The sequence below is a fragment of the Motacilla alba genome, chromosome 10, assembly GCF_015832195.1.
Source record: "Motacilla alba alba isolate MOTALB_02 chromosome 10, Motacilla_alba_V1.0_pri, whole genome shotgun sequence".
Taxonomy (NCBI): Eukaryota; Metazoa; Chordata; class Aves; order Passeriformes; family Motacillidae; genus Motacilla; species Motacilla alba.
Genome location: NC_052025.1, coordinates 5,156,411 through 5,179,050, shown reverse-complemented (window position 1 = coordinate 5,179,050; position 22,640 = coordinate 5,156,411). Strand labels below are relative to the sequence as shown.

Below are 22,640 nucleotides of genomic sequence, written 5' to 3'. Positions count from 1 at the left end.
GGCTGTCCCAAGGATTATTCATCAGTTTTATACTTTCTTCCAACAAACCACATCTCTGAAAAGAGAGGCACGGCACAGCTCTGCAGCTAGTCAGGGATCTGTCACATTCTATTGTCTCCCCACAGAATGTGGCTGCATCAATTTCACAAGCTCCTGGAAAGCCTGGTGGTGTGAAGGACGTAATTGTTTGTATGTCACTAAGCTCTTGTTCCTGCTTTCCTGACCAAACTGTATTCTCACAGTGGAATGCACCGATCACTGAGAATCTGTTGCGCAGGCTTTGTTTACTGAACAGCACCTGCAACAGATGGTGTTGGCATTCCAGCATGTGTGGAAGGTACAGAAACAGTCACACCACACTCCTGACTCTGCATTTGCCTTCTGGAAACACGCGCTGCTCAGCCAGCTCTGCCCCTGCCGCCGCTCATCACACGGCACAAATCCCTTTCATCAAGCACTGCGTGGGCTGGTGGTTTGCCCTGCATCACACCTCAGCAATCATTTCTGCCTCCGGTGATCTGATCTCTAATTTTTCCTTTAGATGACATAAACTATGGCACCTGTCAGACACTCACAGCGACCCTGCTCGTCTGAGAAAATGTCCTACATGACACCTGAACACGGAACCGGTGTTTAAAAATACAGCAGTTCTCACACATTCAGATTTCAGTAAGTGCAAGTTGTTCAAGAATTAAAGGCTAGCACCTAGTCTTTTTAAATAGTAAGATCATCTTTGTATTAACATTTTTATTGTACAAGATGCAAGGCATGCTCTATACCAGTATTTGTAGTAGTGGAACAATAACAGTTTATAATTAAGTTATATGCAAGACATTAAAAAAAGGCACAGAAGACTTTTTTCTTATCAAATTATCAAAATTGCAAGTTATTTAAAAGATTTCTATGCTGTTCACTGTTCCTTATATTTTTACATACTGAATACATTATATATCTCTTCAATATATTTTTTCAACAGCTGAACTTTTTCAGCCTAAAATCTGATCTGTAGTCCAGTTAAAATACTGGATTTTTAAAAAAATTACCCAATTCACAGGCACCAGGGAGCAATTTTTTTTAACCATTTGAGAGTACACATTCCCACCTAAAACCTACAGGTGTTTTAATAACCCAGTCAAGTTAAAAATTAGGAAGACACGAGACAGACAGTGAAGCAAGGTAGCTCTTTTCTTAAATGCGAAGTATCAAAGGTAAATTGAACAGAAAAAGCTGATAAAGCTTTTGAATGTGTTTGCTGGAACACAGCAATGCATTCTAAATGGCAGATAATCACAGGAAAAATGTATCAACTAAATAATAGCCCATGTATTAACAGGTAATACATGGGTGCAACCTCATGAATTATTTGGTTATGCCTCTGCTCTAGTATTCACTCACCGTGTACAAATTTGGATGTCTCTCTGCAATGGAGTCCTTATACAGCACCACAGCCTTCAAGTGGGGCAACCGATTCCAGATCTGTTGCATTTTTTAAAACAAAGTTATTTATTATTCGTATCTTGTGTGGGCTTTTATTCACTCTAATGCTGCCAAAACTGTAATGAGTTGACAGGCACAAAAACCTCCCATTTCCCTTCACCTCCAAACAGTCTCCCCCCCTAAACTCATCACCAACCAGCTCAACTAGAGGCGAGGGGGAGGGAAGGGAACTACATTGTCTACACAGACTACACAGTCTGCTCCAGGAAATCTGGTATCAGTCAAAAGGTTTAAAAAATGAAAAATACACCAGAAATGGCTCCTCAGCGTCCTTTCTCATAATGCACAAAAGGGCACATAAAGGAACAGTGCAGGCCAAGCGAGAAGTTGACCCAGGCCTGTGATTATCAATAAAGTCCCTCAGCCAAAAGAACTAAAAAAAAAAAGTTCTACTTCCTTAAGGATAAAATCAAAGGAAGCTGTATGCACATTGTAAGGATATATAAAAATATAAAGCTGCAGGCTTACAGGCAGACACAGTAGCTGCTGCTTTCAGCAGCTCTTTGTGTGCTTTGCATGGCCTACAGGAAGCATTAATTTCACTGAATTCTGTGAGACCCCATGCCTCACAGACACCTTTCAATCAATCACATTTTGAACTGAATTTTGCCAATACAAAAGCAGTGGCCTGATGGCAGCCATTATGTACATATTATTAGAAGGATAGCAATTGAGATGTTATTATTTCAATCTTGGGTTCCAGAAAAAAAGTTTCAAAAAAACTCTCTGCTGGATAAAGCAGTGCTGGCCAGAGGTCTCTTTTTCTACATCATGTGTATGAACCAAACCCCTTGAGTTGTTCCACTTGGATTCTTCTCTCCATGCTTGCAACAGCATAGCCTGGTACTGTGTCAGTGACACTGCAAGAAGGCTCATCTGACTGTGTGTTTTCATAGAATACTTACAAAAATCTCTCTTCCTCCATATTGCATATAAAACACAACTACAAAATACAAAGTAATTAATGAACAACTTATATTACATTTGGGAAAAAACCTGCATATTTTCTCTCTTGCAGGTATGTGGTTTTGGCAGAAAGCTCCACCATGGAGGGCCCTCCTGCTTCAGCAAATGGTGCCATTTGGTGCAAGTTTGATGAGGCTTCCCTCAACATATGACAGACAGACAAGCCCTTCTCAAGAGCCGCCTGTGCTCCTCTCCCAAGTCACCCTGGCATCAGATTGGTCTTTCCATCTCGCACTGTTGCAGAAAGGCAGGCCCAGCTGCCCAAGAGTTCTGTCAAAATTGAGATTGTTCACTTAAGGAGGCTCCTGCTTTCTCACTAAGCTCTGTCTCAAGTTAACCAAAGTGCAGTAAACTCAAGAGCCTTAATGGCTGATATTACAAGCAGGAAAATATGATACCTTGCAAAGAGAAAATTCTGAACACTGACATCCTTAATATTTAAATGGCAGACCTTTACAAACCTGCATCAGCATGATCTCTTCCATTCAAGTGGACTGTATTTTTCCAAAGGGAATCAGGTGGTAACAGTAAAAACATGGGATCAAAATGTGGGTTTTTTCAGGTAAGCTTGCAGTGAACCATCCAGTGAGTTCTCTGCTGGAGCCACAGACACTGCAGAGGGTCAGAGCCACCCACGAGCTCTGACACCAGATACCAGACTTCTGAGCAACAACACACACTTCACAAAGAAAGGTTTCATAATACAGAGAGTATACATGGTATTTGGGACCAACACAGCATCAAGGAATAAAAAATTGTGGCTTTTCAGTAATCATTCAGCCACCTTGTACCTGCATTATCTTGTCCAGCTGTTTCTGATTTTCCACAACCATGATATCAGTCTTGCTGTCATGGGCAATGTAGTGACAGGCCTCTGGAGAATTGGTCGTATATATCCCTGTGACAATTCCTCTGCATCAAAAAATTTATATATATAAGAACACACATTCATATGCATACACACACATACACATGCATGTAGTATCAGAACAGAATAATAATCAAAGATCAGATGAAACCTGAAGGGGTATGAAGATGTGGAAGCAAACAGCAGGACAGCTCAAGTGTTTGTTTCACATATTCATATATACATGAATCTCTGATTTATGCTCATTGCAAAAACTAACCTCTGAACTATTCAGTAGAAGATGCTAGGACTCAGTGTTTTAACTCACTTAAGGTTACACAGGAGTACCTCAGGAAGTGGTAAAAAAAATCCTCACTTATGTCCTCTTTTTGTTCAAGCTGTGCACAGATACCAATTTGGATTTCATTGGTACAGAACAGCTTAAGAAGTAAAATACAAATTGACAGCTAACAGGATAGAATAAATCAGGGTAGTTAATATTCATATGTTACTTCTTCTGCTTGACTATATCTTACTGTAGATATCACTATTATTGTATTATTATCATTGATATAAAACTGGGATTCTCATTTATTTCCCACATCTTCCATTGATAAGGTCCTGTGCAACAGCTTCTGTGTGACTGTCATGCCTAAGCCCATGGCAAACAGGATCCATTTATGAGTGTCTGAACTAACTAAGACTCCAGCAGGTGGCTGAAAGTGTCAATCAGTAGCAACACAGATATGATACAAAATACTGACTTGTTACATTCCCAGACCTAGCAAAATAGAAATCCCCAAATCCCCCTCAAAAATTAACCTCCCCCAAAAAATCTTACCCAGCAAAAACAGCTCCAACAGCTGAGATGAACCATTCTGGAGAATTAAATCCAAGGATTGCTACGCTATGGAATCGTTCAAGACCAAGCTTAAAAATAATATACAGAAGATTAAATGATATAGGCCCACTGGAGAGAAACATACACACAAATATAAACCAGGAGAACTTCTGATTTATTATCACAGTACTGACAAGGCATGTGAAGGCATGTTTTGGTATCCATAGCAAACCTGGCACTTATCAGCAATTAACAGGACGTGAATTTTCCACTGCCTTCTCCTGTCTGCTTGAACTCTGCTGCCCAGAAAGTCCCAAGACCCAGAATATTTCAATATGAACAAGAGCATAATGAGTACTAATATTACCCCATATTTAGAATGCTTTAAAGATTGTCTTTATCTCACTAAATTCATGATAGTAGTTTCCCCCTATTTTTCTTCTTCATCTTAAGGCTGCTGAGCTCTTCTGAGCAGTGTTACCTCTGACCAAAAGTCATCTTCATCATTATCATTTCAATAAAGAATATTGAATACTGATCTTCAAGTAATGGAAAAAAAACTCTTATATATTGTGGAGTTTGGGGTTGGGGTTTTTTTATTAATTTGTTCTTTGGGTTTTTAAAGGAGACAAAAGTAATAAAGGCATTGGTTTTGTTTCCTGCACCTACCTTCAAGAAGCTCTTGGCCGCTTTCCTAGAGAGGCAATAATATTCTGAAAAAGTTATTTTCTCCCATTTTCCATTCTTTTTGCTGGCCAATGCATTAAGGGATCCATATTTTTCCAGACTCTCCTTGAACATCTGATGAACTGTTATGGGAGTCTGTGGGCATGAGTTATCTATTCTCAGTCTGACTCTGCCATCAGCAAAAGAAGTCCACAGAGACTCTGGAAGGTAAAGCACCATTGTCAAGGTAATCTGCAGTTGAAAATACCATGTGACCGTGTACCAGAAGACAAGAGGATTGAATAAAGACCACAGGAGTAAGCACAACTCTGGCACTTCCCAGCTCTTGAGAGAAGGGTTTTCCAATTTTCTTATTATCAAATATACCATGTAGAAAAAGAAATCTTTATTTCTTGTACTTCGTTCTCCATCTTGAATGGAAGTGCCATACAGAATTATGTTGATCTGTGTGTTGCAGGCACACCCCCAGCTCCAGAAGAATCTGTTTACCTGTGCTCAGCTCTGCACTCCCCCTTGTGCCAACGGAGTGGCTGGTGAATCAGAAGGCTAAAGAGATCCAAAAGATACGAAACCTCTGGCACCGTTCAGTATCCGAGCTCCTGGTGTTATAACTCTGCCCTCCCTCCTGCCCCTCTAGCTATTCTCCCTCATCCTGTCCCTGTTCCTCACTATATCCCACTGTTTTCCCTTGGTCATCTGTCCCATGTTCTAATGCGTCCATTCTACTCATTCCTGCCTTGCCCTGGTTCCATTTTTCATCTTCTATTCTTGTCCTACTCACACTGTCTTTATACCATCCACTTTTTTCTCCCTGTACTTTTTTCTCCCCTTCTTTGACAAAAGATGCTGAGCACCAACAAATGTCACTTGGCTCTCACCACTGGTGCCAAGGACTGGGACAGTCCCTGGCACTCACAAGAAATGTCTGCCTCAAAGACTGGCCTTGGCTCCTGCAAGCCCTGCAAGAGGCTGAGTATGAACACACTCCTTAGAGGATCTAGGGGTTACAAGTTGGCAAAATTCAGGTGAATTCTCACAAGGAAAGCACAAACCCTCCCACGACTCCCCCATCAAACAGTTCCCATACTTATGAACAAAGCAGTACAAGAACATTTTAAAGATTTTTTTCCCTTAGATGTACTTTCATAAATGAAGCAATATTGTTAGCATAGGCATAAAAAAAGGATATACTCTACAGTGAGCTGGTGAAAAAATTTCAGACCAATGTGCTTGTGTTTGTAAGAATTAAGAGTAACAGAAACAGTACTTTTTGTAATTCCTAATACAAGCTAATAAGCATAATTGTATTTTACTATACCTATGGAAAGAAAAAAACTGTAAAGCAAGCTCAGTCAGTATGTGGGCTGTTTCCTGCTACCTCAGTGGATGAAAAAGAGCAGTTTTGGAGTGTTCAAAAGTACAATATGCATCACACCCCTCTCCAATGCTTTTCTAGTTTCTTCAGAGGTCTGGGAACTGCCTCTCTGAGCACTTGTGGCAATACAGGAACACATCAGCCATAGCTGGATCCACAGCAGTGCTTTAGAACACACTTGCAGCCTGCACCAAGAGCCAGAGGCACAGCAAACTACTGTAAGCTCACAAACATTTCACTCCATTCCTGCTCCTGGCTGGCAGATTTGCATTGTTCTCTAGACAAACAGAAGGTGCTAATGACAACAATAAGTACAAATTAAGCTGCTTCATCACAGAAGGTGCTAATGACAACAATAAGTACAAATTAAGCTGCTTCATCTCCATGCACCTTCATTTTCACATGTGTAAATGGCACATAATGATTTTCAAAACATAGGTGCGGAGCTGTGCTTAGGCCAGTGGAGAAAGGGCATCATAAATCCAGAGAGTTTAGAAACAAATAGCTGTGAAGGAGTTTAGGTAATAGACAGACTTTATCAAAGTGTAAGCAGCAGCACCCAAGAAATACTTTATGAGTTGAGAAGGCAAAGCAGCTGTTTCTGCACTTAACCCCAAAGCAGGCGTGAAAAGGATGAGAGGTAAGACCTGTCAGAGACACAAGCTATTGTTAATCCAAATGTTTATTGTAGGCAGTGACACACCAAAGCCCAGATGAAAAATTTTATCTAGAGATGTTCTGGCTTCCAAAACAAAGGTATCAGGGATTGCAGGTGTGCTTGGACACAAGTAGGTGACTGTTCTGTTCGAAATAAAATCATACCATACAGAGCTAAAATACAACATTCTGGTCCATATATTGAAAACTTTCCTGAATACAGACGTTCCTCTCTTGAAGGAAACAGAAAATATTAGCAACATCACTACAATAACATTACAGAAGTTGCATTAATAGTGTCTTTTCACTTCACATGTGCAGCAGATAACAGCACTGCTCCCAGAGAATAATGAAAATCAATCAAATCCCTGAAATATCTATACATGGAAACCAAAAACGTACTTGAAAACTGTGTTTCCTTTTGGTTTCCTTATGCAGGTTTTTCTGCTGTTAAAAAGGCATCTTTGACTCATATCAAAGACAAGGAACAGAATCACTTTCAGAGACTCGGTGCACCACCTTAATAATACTCAAGATACAGCACAAACAAATACAAACCTGAATGCCCATTCAGTGTCTGCTTTTGCATGTATTTGCAGGTAGAACTTAAATCTCAAAACAGTTCTGAAATCTCAATAAGCCAAATAATTCTAAAAATCTAATTTGTCTGACCCCAGAGTTAGTAAAAAAAATGGAACAAGAACAATATATTCCTCTGTCAGTTTGCAGAGTGATTTTGAGCAGGGGGCTCAGTCTTCATAGAAAGTGCCTGGGAAGGAATGCCTGGCTAAATACTAAATGCATCAATTATAAATGTTGGGAGAAGCAAAACAGGTGTTCTGCCTCAGTAGCATCTGAAAGTTAAACTGCAATGTCCAGGCTGGAAATCAACTCAGTACCTCCTGAAACCAAAGTGGAGATCAGAATTAACCCCCTCAATATACACTCTTAGCATTGATTTGTTATACAACTGTAGCTTCACAGAGTACAAGGAAAAAACCCAGCACTCCATCTCAAAGCACTTAATGCCACTGAAAGTTTTCTGTATGCAAGCAAGGAGTAGCTGTTCCTTTCCTCTTTCTCCCACTAACTCCTGCTACCTGCATTATACTTCATACTCAAAATGCTTTTTCATCCACTACTGTGTGATCTTGGCTCATGCCCTTCACATGAATTCTGAAGGTCAGAGATGTTGCAAAAAGATTTCAGCTTAAAGAAGGCTATATTGTCAGATAAAACAAGAAGAACAGAGATTTTCTTCAGGTAATAAAATCTGGACTGTCACTGTTTGAGGCTCTGGAAGGACATTTTTTTTCCCCTATGTCATTCTCCTCCAAGGCAAAAAACTCCATAATCAGACTTCATTTTGCATGTTTCACTGCCTTCCCTGCTGAAGGAAGAGACGGCTCGAGGGTAGTCTCATTCATAAGTTGTAAAAGGATCATTGTACTGCAGCCTGTCTTGGGAACTGTTCTAAGAAAAGCTGATCTAAATACCTGGGATTTTAGATGGGCAGTTTTCCCACCAAGATGGGAACTAAAGTGTAAATTTTCAACAAGAAACTCAACAGGAGGAAAAAGGTAGTTAAGAACCCCTTAAAAGACACACTTCCAGTTTTCAACTGATCTTTTACAACACAATCCTTAACTTATGAACCATTTACATGTGAATACTGTGTTATAAAAATACATTTGTTATTCAAATATTTTATACCAAGTTTGAAATTATACACAACATAGAACACATTACACATTTTGTGGTTTTTAACAGCCAGTTTATTCCTTTCACCTTGTAAAATGGGAAGTTCTGACATGGTACAAGCCCTGATATGAAAAATTACTTCAAACAGACAAACAAATAACAATTTTTTTTCCCCCATGTATAATCAGTCTGGCTGAAACTGCTGGACCTCTGGGATACATGAAGGATCAAGAGAAATCAAGAGAAATACACTAACCCTACAGCTTAAAGCTAATATCATTAGTGAAACCTTCTCTCTGTTCACTACCTGACCTGCAAGTATTCTGGTGACTGCCAGAAAGGATTTGAGAATGTAAATGAATTCAGATGTTTATGGAAGAACAGCTCTGAGAGTCATATAAAATGCAAAAGACCCAAGGTCACCTTTCAGACAGATAAACAGGCTGATTGTGGAATGGCCCTGCTGCATGATCTGAGCAACTCCAAGTGATAGTCCATGGATATGCCCTGCGAAGCAAGAAGCAAACCAGTAATTTAACTTCTGCTTGAAAATTAATCAGATTTAACTCACAAAACAAGGTCTTGATTATATGCCAGATGCTGCAAAACATCACTCTGCCCTAATGATGAGAGAAGGAATTCAGCTCTCTGCTGGAGGCATTCCTGTCAGTCATCATCCAAGATTCCACAGCTATGACGCCATCACATTCTGCTGAAAACTGAAATACACCATTCCTCTTCTCACCCACTATTTTTCACTCTTCAAGATGCCTGTGACCCTGAAAGATTAACTTCATTTTAGTAAGAGCTGGAGCTGAATACACAGTTTAGAGTCTGTGAGCTTGGCATCTGTGTCAAACTTCTCCTTGTGCCAATAAATAGATTGAACAAAGGTACAGAACTTTGGAATTTCAAGAGAACTTAAAAGTCTTAGCTAGCCTAAACACATAGTGATTCTTCTAATAAAACACACAAACTAGCTCCTGTGGCTTATCTTGCCACAGCTGGGGAAAGAAAATGGTTTTCTGCTATATTACCAGTTTTCCACAATAAACAAATAATTTTACCCTAATAGAAAAGATAATAAATATAGGAAATATTTTTAAATTAGCCAAAACACACAAAAATATTTCAATTAATGGAAACTTCTACTTTTTCCACTGCAGGAAAAGGGAACAATTATTGATTAAAATAAAACATTCTGCTCGTCACATCAGTAAACTCCTACAGTGTGGACCAGAGAAATAAGATATCCTCCAAAGAATGCTTCCCCAAGTTGACGTGGAGGGAGTGGTGCACCAGGACAAGTACAAAATAAGCTTCATAACAATACTGACGCTTCTAAAACTGATTACGATGCACCAAAATGAAAGCGTGTGGAGGGTGTAATCAGGAGGAAACATCACTACAGAAACATTGCCCAAGCATGCAGGAATGGAAAGTCAAAACTCAGAACTGAAATTGGTGAGTAATGTGAAAAGTCACAAGAAGGGCTTTTACAGGTACAGGGGCAACCAGAGGGAGAACCAGTGATATTGTGGGCAGCTCAATGACACAAGACATGCAAAGGGTTGATGCTCTCAGTGCCTTCTTCACCTCGGTATTTACTGGCAAAGTCAGGCTTCCATGACTAGTGGAAGGTGAGATGTTTTACCTACAGCAGCAGAACATCAAAGTAGGGACCATTTATACAAACTGGACACATACAAGAGTTGATTGGACCAGAGGGCTCCTCCAGAGCGGACACTGAGAAACCAGGTCAAAGCCATCCCAAGGCTGCTCTCTGTCATCTTCAAGAAAGCACAGCAATCTGGTAAGGTCCCCATCACAAGAAAAAAGGTAAATGCTACACCTGTCTTCAAAGAGTAGTAGAAAGAGGATGCAGAAAACTATGGGCCAATCAGCCTCACCTCAGTCCATGGAAATGCTATAGAACAAACTCTCCTAGAAATAATTTTGAGCTGTAAAATGGTGACTGAAACCAGCCAGAATGGCCACCCTTGACTTAGCCCTCTAAATAAAACCCACCTGCCTTCCAAGATGAGTTGACTAGCTTTGACATAGTGAGAGCAGCAGCACATTGCTCACTGTACCTTTAACAAGGTCTTTGACAACTTCTGCATAGCCCAGCATCCTTGGAAGGTTTGAACTTTCCAAGATTTGAAATTGGAGGAACGGGTAGATAAAATATTGACCGGACAAGCAGTCTTTAAGAACCATGGTCAGCAATTCTAAGTCTTGGTAGCAGTCAATTCCAAGCAACATTCTTCAGGGGTTACTTGTGAGAATGACACTGTACAATGATGGCACTGTTATCCTGGACAATAGAAAGCACCCTCACCAGCTTCAGTGAGCAAACTTGAGGAAGCGATCGACAGGACAAAAGGCAGGGAGGCCATCTGGATGAACCTCAGCACACTGGAAGATTGGGCTGACACAACCTGAAAGCTCGAAAAGGGTGAAGCCGAGTCTTGCACTCTGGGAAGGACAGCCCCATGGCACAGCATGAGCTGGATGCCAGCTGGCTCAGCAGGAAAACCCCCATGGTTCTGCTGAACAGGTTGGCTGTCGGTCAGTTGTGTGCCCCAATGGAGATGAAAGCTAACTACACCCCTGGCTGCACCGGCAAGATTAAGCCAGCAGAGCAAGGAAAGGGATTATTTCCCCCTGCTCAGTGTCCCTGAGGCTTCTCCTGAGACAGTGTGCAAGAGAGAGATCCCGACAAGCAAAGTGGCACAAGCCCAAAGAAGGGACTCCCAGGCAGTCAGGGGCCTGGAGCACACCATGTACAAGAATCCCTGCAGAAACTGGGTTTCTCCAGTCTGGAGAAGATAAAAAATGAATCTACCTGCAGTTTGTCAAAGACTGAAGCAGGTACTATGGGGAAAACAGATTCTTCTCAGAGTCACACAGCAGAAAGACAAGAGGCAATTGACATGAGCTGCAGCAAGGAAAATTCTTGCTGGATCAAGAATTTCACAATGTAGGTGACTCAGGCTAAGAAGAGGCACTGAGAAGCTGTACAATTTCCCTGGAGGTTTTCAAAACTCAGCTGAACAAAGCCACAAGGCTTCCTACAAGCAGAAAGATGTCCTAGTTGCCCTCCAGTGCTCTTTTCTGACATAAATTATTTTGTTGATTCCATCAGTATAAAACCAGCATGGATGAGTTCTCTTCTAACTTCACACTGGTTTTAAGTCAATATAATGTGTGCTGCCAACAGCACTGTACTCTGGATTCACATAGGCATTAAAAAACCCCAAATCTGGCCTGATTCCACAGGAATCAGCTTCTATATATTGGTAGAAAGGAATGGGGGAAAATTACAGAACAACCTGTGGTCCTCATTAGATAAATTTACTCCTGAGGTTGCAGAATGTATCAATTACAAAGTGAGGAAGTCAGTTCTGAACAACTAGAAGATAGCAGAATCTCCTCCTTTTCTCTTTACATACAATGTAGACCTCCTGCAACCAGTCACTGAACTTCCTTCTCATGAAAGACCTTTTGGAAGGAGTTTTTGAAATTCAGCCCTCACATCACCACTCAGCATCTGCATAGCAGTATGTTCTTTCCAAGTTAAACACTGCTTCCCATTTAAATGGATAACAAGTAGTGCCACAGATTCCCAAAGTCAAAGAGAAGACAAAGTCTAACAAATTGTAAGCTCCTGATTCATCAACCAGAAACATATCTAAACACCAATAAAGGAACTGCTTAATTAAAATGGACAAGGTGTGACCTGTGTTTGCAGGAAAATTATGATGGAACAGCTGGAATGGCTTCTATCCTTAGCTGTTCACCTCACCTTTGTGGCAGAGGCTGTGTCACCCCTACAGGAGTGGATGAGTAACACGTGCATTCCTGCCAGAGCACTGCTTTACAGCCCAGCTTACTTCTGTAAACTGCAGCAACCTCTGGGAGAGAAGCAGGTAGGGAGCTGACAGCATTAACCAATGTCCCAGATAAATTCTTAGGAAAATAGGTCAGAGCCTTCACAAGCACACAAGGACTCTGCAGAATCAGTCTCAGTGACAATCTACATAGAGAACATGTAGCTCAAACAGGACAATGAGATACCCTGTAAATTTGAAAACAGGAGCTTGTTAATGCCTTTATTCATCCACATTTATTTCCTGCTCACTGAAAGGATATACCTAGAACTTCACTTCTTGAAAAGAACCCTACTGTGTATCAAAGAACTGCCTATTGAAAAGTAACTATATATCCACGCAGATAAATGTTTATACACACGTCTAAAGTCTGCATGCAAGATTCCTACATAGATCAGACAGCTATGTGCTCACTGCTTCAGTTTTCTCCCAGAATAAATATTTTGGTTTAATGAGCACATTTAGATACCAGTAGCAGCCTCTCCAAGGCAACAGGGAACTCTCTTAGGGCTGCGAGCTTTCCAAAGAACCTCAGGAAGTTCTGCTAGCAACCCTCCTTTAAGCCACATGGTAGCACATTCAGGCAAGCCACTCAGCAGTTGGACTAAATGACACCAGTGTGCACATGCTCTGTTGGCACACAGAATTGACCAAAGCACAGATATTCCTTTCAAGCCTCCAGTCACTACGCCGCACACCAAATCCTGCCCAGGTGACAGCTGGTGAGTAGGCTGTGATGCCAAAGGTAACACAACAATTTGCATGATTCTCAATAGGATTAAGCTATTTTTAATTTTTATCTTGTCATCATTTCAAATACAGACAAACACTGGCAGAAACACATGCAAATTTGCAGGCAGCTCCTGAAGAACTTTCAGCTGCCCTGACTCACTTCAGTTTTAATTTTGTCTTTCATTAACTGAGCCTGGAGAAATTGTCAGTCAAAATCTGCTAGAATAGATATAAAAAATTACATTAAAAATATCTAAGAAGAGCTCAAATTTCCAAGGATCATCTTTTACATGCTCACCTGCTGGCTCAACACCTTCACCCTGGGTCTCCTCCGAATGAGGCAGCAGATCCCTGCAGACAGTCTCTGCATCTGTAAAGGTTCTAAAAGCAAATAGAACTATTAAGATGTTATCCAGGAGCACTAGCAGGATCTACTACAATCAATGTACAAATATGCAAAATAGATATCAAAAGGTAAACAAAACCACAGCTTGCAAGCACTTATACAAGCAGGTGGAATTAGAAAGTTCAGAGCTATCAAATACATTTTGACTCTGGCAAACTCCCCTATGATCCAGTGAAATGGAAGTGCCTCTAAGAATGACATTCTTTATTTCACGCTTTTGGTTAAAACATCATGGAATATATTCATCAGATGAAGATACTAATTTTGAGCTTCCACAGAGAGGCCATGAACCATACAAGTATGAAGAATTGAGTTACCAATCTTAACCCTGATCATACTGACACTGCTACTATAACAACACCTTGTAAATTGTCACTGTTGATACCTGTTGAAGCTCTGAAGTCAGGGCTTTTTTTAGGCCAGGAAGAGAAGGCAATATTAATAATAATAATAATAATAATAATAATAATAATAATAATAATAATAATAATAATAATAATAATTTTTCTCAACAATGCCACCAACACAACAAATTATCATTAACACATAAATGAAATTACCTTTTCCTAAAAGTAAACAGACTGAGTTTAAAGTACAAATACAAACTCCAACCCAAAAAGTCTGTAGGGTGACAGGCTGCTAAGAATTCCATGTGCAAAATATCTAAACAATAAGCATTTAGAAATTATTGAATATAGCAATGCACTACAGATTATGCAAGAATAGCAGCATAAAGATTTTTTAATTTAGCTAATTTAATTTCATAGAACAAATGGTGGGAATCAGAAGCCTTTAGAGGCTAAGAAGAAGCTAAGATTTCCTTCATTCTTTCCCCATATATACAACAGAAGAGTCCTGAGTGAAGCTCAGGAAGTCCTTCCCCTCCACAGTGTAATAAATTAACCAAAATGTAGAAAAAGAAGTTGAAACAATCCCCTTCACAGCTTTCAAATAAATACAACCTCAAAAGCCGTTTTTACACTGTGGTGACAGGGAGCAAACAGCAGGACCAAACATTACATCAGGCACTATTTCCCATTTCATATTAACAACCACACTTGTAAAATATTTATATATGTGGGACACTCCTAGAATTTATTATTGTTAGTCACAAAAGCCTTGACAAGCTGTATCTCCTTCATAGTAATGCAGCAGACCGTGTAACTCTTCACCCCTCAGAAGTGACAAGCACAGTTTTTTTCCTGCATCACTCTTCCCCACAGATCTCCTCAGAGCAGGGCACAGGTGACAAAAGCAGCTGATGGAAAACAAGGAGTCATCACTAATCTTGTCTGTGAGGATATTTCCTCTCTCGTTAATGGCATAAAACATGAAAGGGCTTGTCTGATAAGCAAAATGAGGATCTGAAAATAGTCACTGGCTTGGTGAAGGCAGATGCTGATGAGAAACTGAGTAGTTTAAATATAGAAGGGGATTATCCCACATTTTGAAAGGTAAGCCTGTGTTTGATATGTGGAAGAAATGGTGACTTAATGAAGTGGGATCGCAAAAACAGAATGAAAGACCAGGAAGATCTATTTGGGAATAAAACCAAAAATCCCCTTCTGAAATAACTTAAGAACATATGGTTGTCTGCCATCTCAAAACACTTGATATAATTCTTGATTCTTTTCCTATCTTAAAGAAAAACTATACTTGATGTTTAACAATCCAGCGGAACCTTTTCCTTCAAATACCTTGTGAATAATAAAGCCTTTTATTATTTTACAAAACAAATAACCCAAAGTCTTGGTCCAAAGATAACTGAAACTTTTTTGATGAAAACAAAGAGCAGAAAAGCCTTCTGAATAAAACAACTCTGATTAGTAATGTATTAGAAGAGCCTCATTTGATGATACTCAAAACTTAAATAAACATCATTAATGACTTTTCCCAGATTAATATCTCTTCAGCTTGCTTTATTCTTATCTGTTATAGGATACTGGCTCAGTTTACATTATATTCTCTATATAAAAAAACAGCCAACCAACATTTAAACTTCTGGACTTCCTCTAGCAATGCTTCAATGTGCAAAAGCTCCACGAGGATCCCTACATATTCAGTATCTTTGTGAGTGTTAAAGTTGTTAACACTCCATGCAACACAGTTCTTACCTGTCCCCATGAATCAGGCAGCTCATTTGAGAGTGCGGTTTTTTTGCCCTGAAAGTACAATTCAGAAATTTTCTCTTCCAACAACAATTTCTGTGTATATTCAGAACCATTGCTTCTGAGTGAAAGAACGTGGCTTTGATGACTCTACTTTAACCTCTTATTAGGAGTTATTCCTTTAAAAATTAAGTAAATATCCAAGAATGGTTATGGTATCTGGAATTGTTCAAGACTGAACTGAGCAGAATTTGGTGGGGCTGCCTGATCAAGAGCTTACTAAGCATAAATTGCAGCAAGGAGAAAAGGCACTGCAGAACCATGGCATGGTCCCAAGATGCCTCAGCAAAACCAAAATGCTTCAGAGATCTGGGCTTTGGCTCTTAAATTTTTTATTAACACTGAGGTTCTGCATAAATTATTCAGTGTTAATGGTGTAGGACCAGCATCTTCCAAAATCCAACTACCAGTTTAAAGGTGGACTTTCTGCATGTGATTTCTCCAAGTTTACAATCCAAAAAATACTAACCAAAACCTTTACAGATCACACAGAGCGAGAATTTAACAGTAGAGATCACTTGAACAAGTCAATTAGGACAAACTGAGATAAAGTTCCAAAACACTGACCAGCTAGAACTAACCAAAGCATATTTCTGTATAACTCCATTAGCATGGGTGATTTTTGAATGACAGTATTTCCTGATGTAATTTGGGCTTTCATTTCAAGGTACTGCTCTAGCAAACATGACCTCATCTGCTGCCTGAGTTCAACACGCTGCTCTCACTTGAGATGGAAGCACAGCTTAGGCTGGCTGGCTTGTCCAGAGGTCTGGGGCAAAGCCCAGCACTGCCCACCCCACCCACAGCTCCCACCACTCCCCTGTGCCCCCTGGATGCTATTCCACACTGAAGCTGTTCTCACACACCAGGCCAACCTGAAAAGCAAGAATCTGAACGTTCTCTATTAACAAAGGGATTAACAAAGGGAGAGCTTCCTTTCCCTCCGTGTTTCCATGACTGTAACAGCTCTAGTGAGATTTATCTTTGCAACCCAGGAAGCAATGCGTGTGTGAGGTAAAATAATGACTGATGTAACTGACAGCCCTTCCTGCTGGGTGTGAGTCACCAGAGGAGAAGCACTCAATCTGGATTTGCTGTCATAGCAATTACTGGTTTTATCTCAGTGTATTTGATAGCAACCACTGAATACAGGATCACTTCTTATTGTAACTACAGAAACTAAATGCCACAGCTAAATCTCTCTGCTTCTATCATTACAAAAGGAGTGCTCTTTTGCTAATTGCACACTAGAAAAACTGTTTGTTCTGTTACCATAATGATGCTTAGTGATTAATGGCACTACTTACTGTGATACTAATTTCCATATTTTTTATTGTTGTTTTAAGGGACTTCGGAATTAGCCTTTCCCTTCCACAGGCTCTGTTTCCTGTTCTGGGAATTAGAATTTCTGCTTACACCTCACGCTCTCGGCCAGATACAGTCAGATATTTGCTGTCATCTAAATTGTTTCCTCACAGTAAAATCTGGTGAAAACACAAACAGTAAAACTGAAGAGAGTCTACTAAGTCAGTCTTTAATATGATAATAAACCATTTTCGTCTGTGGAAAAAACATTTCACAGAAATTCACACTTGAATAAGCCTTACAGAATACACTGCGTGTCCTGTATAATTAGGTTGTAGCTTTTATTTCAAATTTAAAAACTATGAAATTTATGTTCTAGGATACATTTTGGCCTTGTTTCTGCAGAGTGATTTCTACTTTCACAAACTGCACCAAGAGAATATAAACACTGTTATGCAGTCATCCTATTATTATGAAATTCAAGGGGAACCTATTCATTAAACAGATTACGTATGGGAGCAAATAAAAAGACATCTCATTCTTTTGGTATTCCCATTCCTTATCCTATTCCTGTTGTTTAACTCCTGTAATCTTGTCAATGTTAAGATTTTACCAGTCATCTCTCTAAAAGGATTATCAAAACTTTAAAAGATCAACCTTTCTAGAGAGTAAAAGAGGCTTTCTATAAAGTTGCAAAAATAAGCCATTTAAAAAATAATTACATACATAAATTGTTAATACATCATTCAGTACAAGGTATTCCTTTAGCCATCAGAATATTTCCTCATAACCCTCTACGCACATATAGCAAGCCAAAGTACTTCTATGTTTGGAAATCTCATTCACAACTGCTCACAAAGAAGACTCAAACATTTTTTTGTCATGAAACCAGTGGGTAGTTCAGACCACACATTCACTCAGAGCCATATTCTCAGCTTCCAGACCTGTGCTGCCAGATTCACAATGAAGATACCATCTCCTCCTCCCTTTCTTGGTATTCCTGTTACAGAAGCTTCTTCATTACACAGCTTCTTCACTCCCACCCTGCTCCTGGGTACTGTTATACCACATGTGAGATCACCATACAGCAAAATATTTTTATTAATAATTATTTTTATTCTGGTTTAATGGATGAGACATAATCACTGTCGGATAAGCTGAGGTTGTGATGTGATGCCTATGTTTAGAAGAACAGTATGTTCAAGGTGTAAAGCTCTGGCTGTGCTCAACCATGTTACTGCAGTTCAGGTCCACTTAACTTCCAAAGCTTTTATTATAAAACTTGCACGATTTTTCTGCTTTTGTCCTTTCAAAACAAATTATCCTGCAGGTTGTCTGCAACAGAGAACACAGCCAATAGGGAAGGAATGCTCAGTTACAGTGTCTGAGGAGTGCATACAATTTCTCTGTCCCTCACATGATTTTTTCCAAAAAGTAATCCCGTTCAGCTTCTCCTGGGGATGCTCTGACAGCACTGCTTCCAGACTCAGTGGCTCTCAGGAAGGCTCAGTGCTGTTCTGCTCTCACTGTGATGATCCAAAGCAGTGCAGCTCCTTCCTCTGCCTTGCTGCTCCTCTGGGCATTTCACCTACAAGCTCACCAGAGACTGCATTCACATGGCAGTGGGCACGTTACTTCATACTTCTAACAACAAAGTCCTCACCTTTTAATTAAATTCCTTTCTCTGCTTGCCTTGCCCAAAGAAATATTTTGTAAGACCCAGGTGTTTATCTCAGGGAGCAACGTGTTCAGATCCCCATTTGCACAAGCATTTTTTTCTCAAACACTTCTTTGTTGAACTCGCTTTCCTAACTATTAAATATTAATCCTATTTAATAAACACCAAAAAAAAAATAGGCTGAAGTGGAAAATATGCCTTTTTTCCAAGACAGAACTTCTTCATAAATTTTTTTATGTTTTACTGCTTGCTTCTCTTGAGGACAACTTAGTGAATTCCTTCTCTAAACTCCTGCAGCTTGGTGGCTTGATTATTTAAGCAATCCACTGCAAGGTGGATGATAAAACATCCTTCTTCTAATCAAGTGTCCATCTTGTGCTGTTTCAGTCTCGGTGACAAGTGTCCTAAATACTGCTCTCTATTCCAACATTGAGGAATTTCCCCCTCCAAGCTTTTGCTGCATGTTCTCCAGGCCAACCCAGCTACACACATTCCACCAGCCTTACTCTGCATCCTGCTTTGGGGAGTGCTTTGGGTCTACATCTGCACATTCTAAAAATGTTTTCATTGGGTGTTAGACATTTTCAACAGCTCATTGGGGCATTTGAATTCAAGAGGGAATCATTAAGTATTCATCTGCCAACTCTTCTGGCAGCAAAAAGCAGTGGCTTAAATTACCTATGGGTAACCTCTGAAAATTGTAATGATTCTGGTATTTTGCCTAGAGACTTCAGAAACTAAATATCTTCATCTGGATCCCATTCATGAGAAATCATTTCCCAAATCCCCATGTATCCTATAAGAGACCAAAATACCAAATCCAGTATTTTAAAATACGGCTCTAGGGACAGAAATGAGCACAAGACAATAAATTCAGAATCACAGATCTGAGTTCTAGACAAAGACAATAATGTCACTCTGACTTAAAGCAACATAGCACCACAGCTTTGATAGATCAGCAGCTAAAGAGACTGGCACAGAAACAGCCAAGAAAATACTCCCCAGACTCTGAGGTGCTGCCAACTGCTACCCAAAATGCTCTGAAGATGTCTTCTCATTTTTTATGACATAAAGGAAAAAAAAGTCCCCCAGTAATGACACACCACATTAGTTTTTTAAACCCTCATTTTCTGTAATGTAACATTTTTCCTATAATGAGTAGAGAGTCACAGGAAGTCCCCATGGCCCTTTACAGGACACTGCTGTCTATTATGACTGGTCATCTTATTTACTAATTACTCCTCTGTTCAAATGAGGGCAATATTATAATACATTCCTTATTAATTCTATTTAAAAGTTCCCCTTTGCCCTTGAAGAACAGGTTAGATTTAGCTGTTAATTGGTTTCCATGCCCTCATGAGACTTAAAAACAGGGCCATAGATCAGCCCAGATATGTTCCTATTCCTGCAAAAAGGCTCAGCTGATTCAACAATCGCTTTGATTTTCATGGTGCACAAGAAACCAGTCTTTGTCAAATTACTCACACAACTCCTTCTCTCACAAAGATATATTTAAAAGCTAAACAAATGCTGAATAAAGAACAAAATACTAGTAATAAAGTTAACAGCTGAGATCTATTTTAGCATATAACACAGTTGGCACACCCTTCTAGTAAAACCTATTTCTTTACTTGCAAAAACCAGAACTGAAGCATTTTATTCTCGTTAAGAATAAATACCCTCAAAAATCAGATCATTTATTTTGGTGAGCAGAGCAGTTTCAGGGATAGCTGAGAACTTCATGGCTGAATGGGAAGAAATAAACAATGTAACGAGCCCTTTTTATTCTCTCCCCAAAAAGGCTCTATTCAGCAGTTGGGAGCATACTACAACCCTGCCCTGACCTTGGTACAGATTTTCTGGCTCTGTCCTCCCCTGCGCAGCAAAAACCCAGACCTGAAGCAGAAATCTCACAGTATCTGTCTCTGTATGGCTATTTGCAGGGAATGCAGCAAAGTTAGGTCACACAGAACTCATTATTTCATCTCTGCCTCATTTTTTAGGTCACACTGACTCAATTTCAGCCTTATAAGAGATCTTCCTTTCCTATTTCCATTTGATACAATTTTATTTTCTTTGTCTAGTCCTTTCTACTTGGAATCTTACTTCCAGCATGCTAAAAAAAGGGACAGAAGTTTGCTACCTAACTTCAAACCACACCAGGTAAACAACAGCATTTAACATGGCAACATGCGTTGGCATCTTCAAAAACAAACGAACCAACCACAGATGTTTTATGCCAAAGACTTTGAATGCATCAAAAGTATTTTGAGTTCTAGGGTCTGATATTCTTTCATCAGAAATTCAGTAAAAACCCAAATGCTAAACATATTTCTAATACAGGAAGCTTAAACTTCCTGTTCGCAGTGGATGCAAACCACTGTACTTTTAAATTCTGCTTTAACTTTTTTTCTTTAACAAAGAAAACTCAGATTTAATTTTTTTTTTATTAATTATGTCACAAATAGAAGCATGCATGGACTCAAATAGAGGCATTATTACTAACTTAGCAAAATCCTAACTTTCATGAGTTGGAGTGTACATATTCCTATACGAATCACAAGTCTAATAGTGGTTTATGATCTTTGGACAGGTTAAACCAAAAAATGACAATTCTACTACTAACTACACTGGGATTCCAGAAGCAACAACAATATATTCAAATGTTTTCAAAGATTTCTTAAACTTCTTCCTGTTCTGAAAACCTTAAGTCTTCGGATTGCTCCTCATGATTCTTATCCAGGATTACAAAGCCCAGAACAGAAGAAACCATTATGGCAGAAATTATCCCAGCCAATCCTTTACCTGAAAGGATCAAACAAATCTTCCAAGAGACATAACATGCAACTTATTCCCTAAACAAATGTAAAGTTAGATTTAACTTAACAGAAGACTAAATTCAGTCTCTGGAAATGGATATCAGTCCTTAGCAATACTGACAAACTTCTAACAAGCATTAGTTAAAATATTTCCCATGAGATGTCTTGTTCTAATCTTAAGTACTTCCAAAAACTCTAGAGATGAGGAGATTGCTCTCTTAGAAGATACCATTCCAGTGATAGATCAACAGGTAGAAGAAACAACGTGTTCTTTTTGAGCTGCCTAGGTCAGAAAGGAGACAGCACCCAGCAGGATTATTTTACATGTAAAAGGTAACATAAACATCAACATACACTCTTCTAAAATTCACTTCCCCACTCCCTCTAAGAGATGGGTTACCTCGTTAAGTTCTGTAGCCTTTGACAGGAAGAAGATGGTCTGTCACAAAGATCAATTATTACCTGAGGATTACTCCCCCAAACCCAGAAGAGAAGAGGCTAAATAGCCACCGTGCTACAAAATAAACATTATACAGATGTATCCTCTTTGCCAATAAGATACAAGCAACGTATCACCTACTCAATGAGGCTATTATGTTTAAAGTCAAAGTAGGATTTAGCATAGGAGAATAAACCTATTTATAATCTTCATTAACAAATTTCTCTTATTCTAGCCTCAGAAGATAGACCTTATCCTTCATTACATAGTAGAGATACCAGGGAAAATTCTTGTGGATCTGCACAGTAGTACAAGAGCAACTTAAGCTGGGAAAAAATGGTATAGGAGTTTGTTAAAATAAATGCTCAAGTTACTTTACCCATTTTCACAGCTTCCTGAAACATTCCTTGCATTTTCAGTCTGCACTTGTTTCGTGAGAGTCTCTCCACTGTTAGACATGCTGACAAGCCCTGCAAAGCTGGTCACAAATATGCTGAAGAACTGTGCGGATCAGGCATAAATGAGCTACTTGGAGAAGCAAAGAAACCAACAGTAACTGGCTATTTGTTAGAAAAACAACACGTAATACGAGAGGAGGAGACTACTGCTACAAAAGCTATTTCTTTCTG

At 39.5% G+C, this 22,640-nt stretch overlaps 1 protein-coding gene across 4 annotated transcripts in view; it reads right to left on the bottom strand.

Annotated features, from left to right (window-relative positions):
- Window positions 1–22,640, bottom strand: part of ACSBG1 (acyl-CoA synthetase bubblegum family member 1) — a 40,909-nt gene that overhangs the window by 12,685 nt on the left and 5,584 nt on the right. For 2 of the 4 annotated variants that reach the window (XM_038147627.1, XM_038147628.1), the window contains exons 1-6: window positions 22,391–22,536; window positions 13,495–13,577; window positions 4,821–5,038; window positions 4,152–4,240; window positions 3,255–3,375; window positions 1,396–1,476 (exon numbers count right to left, since the gene is read on the bottom strand). In XM_038147627.1, coding sequence (XP_038003555.1) covers window positions 1,396–1,476; window positions 3,255–3,375; window positions 4,152–4,240; window positions 4,821–5,038; window positions 13,495–13,577; window positions 22,391–22,470 — 672 coding nt within the window. In that variant the 5' untranslated portion in view covers window positions 22,471–22,536. Of the gene's footprint in view, window positions 1–1,395; window positions 1,477–3,254; window positions 3,376–4,151; window positions 4,241–4,820; window positions 5,039–13,494; window positions 13,578–22,390; window positions 22,537–22,640 lie in introns of those variants that run through there. The other 2 variants (XM_038147629.1, XM_038147630.1) reach the window with 1 other exon arrangement.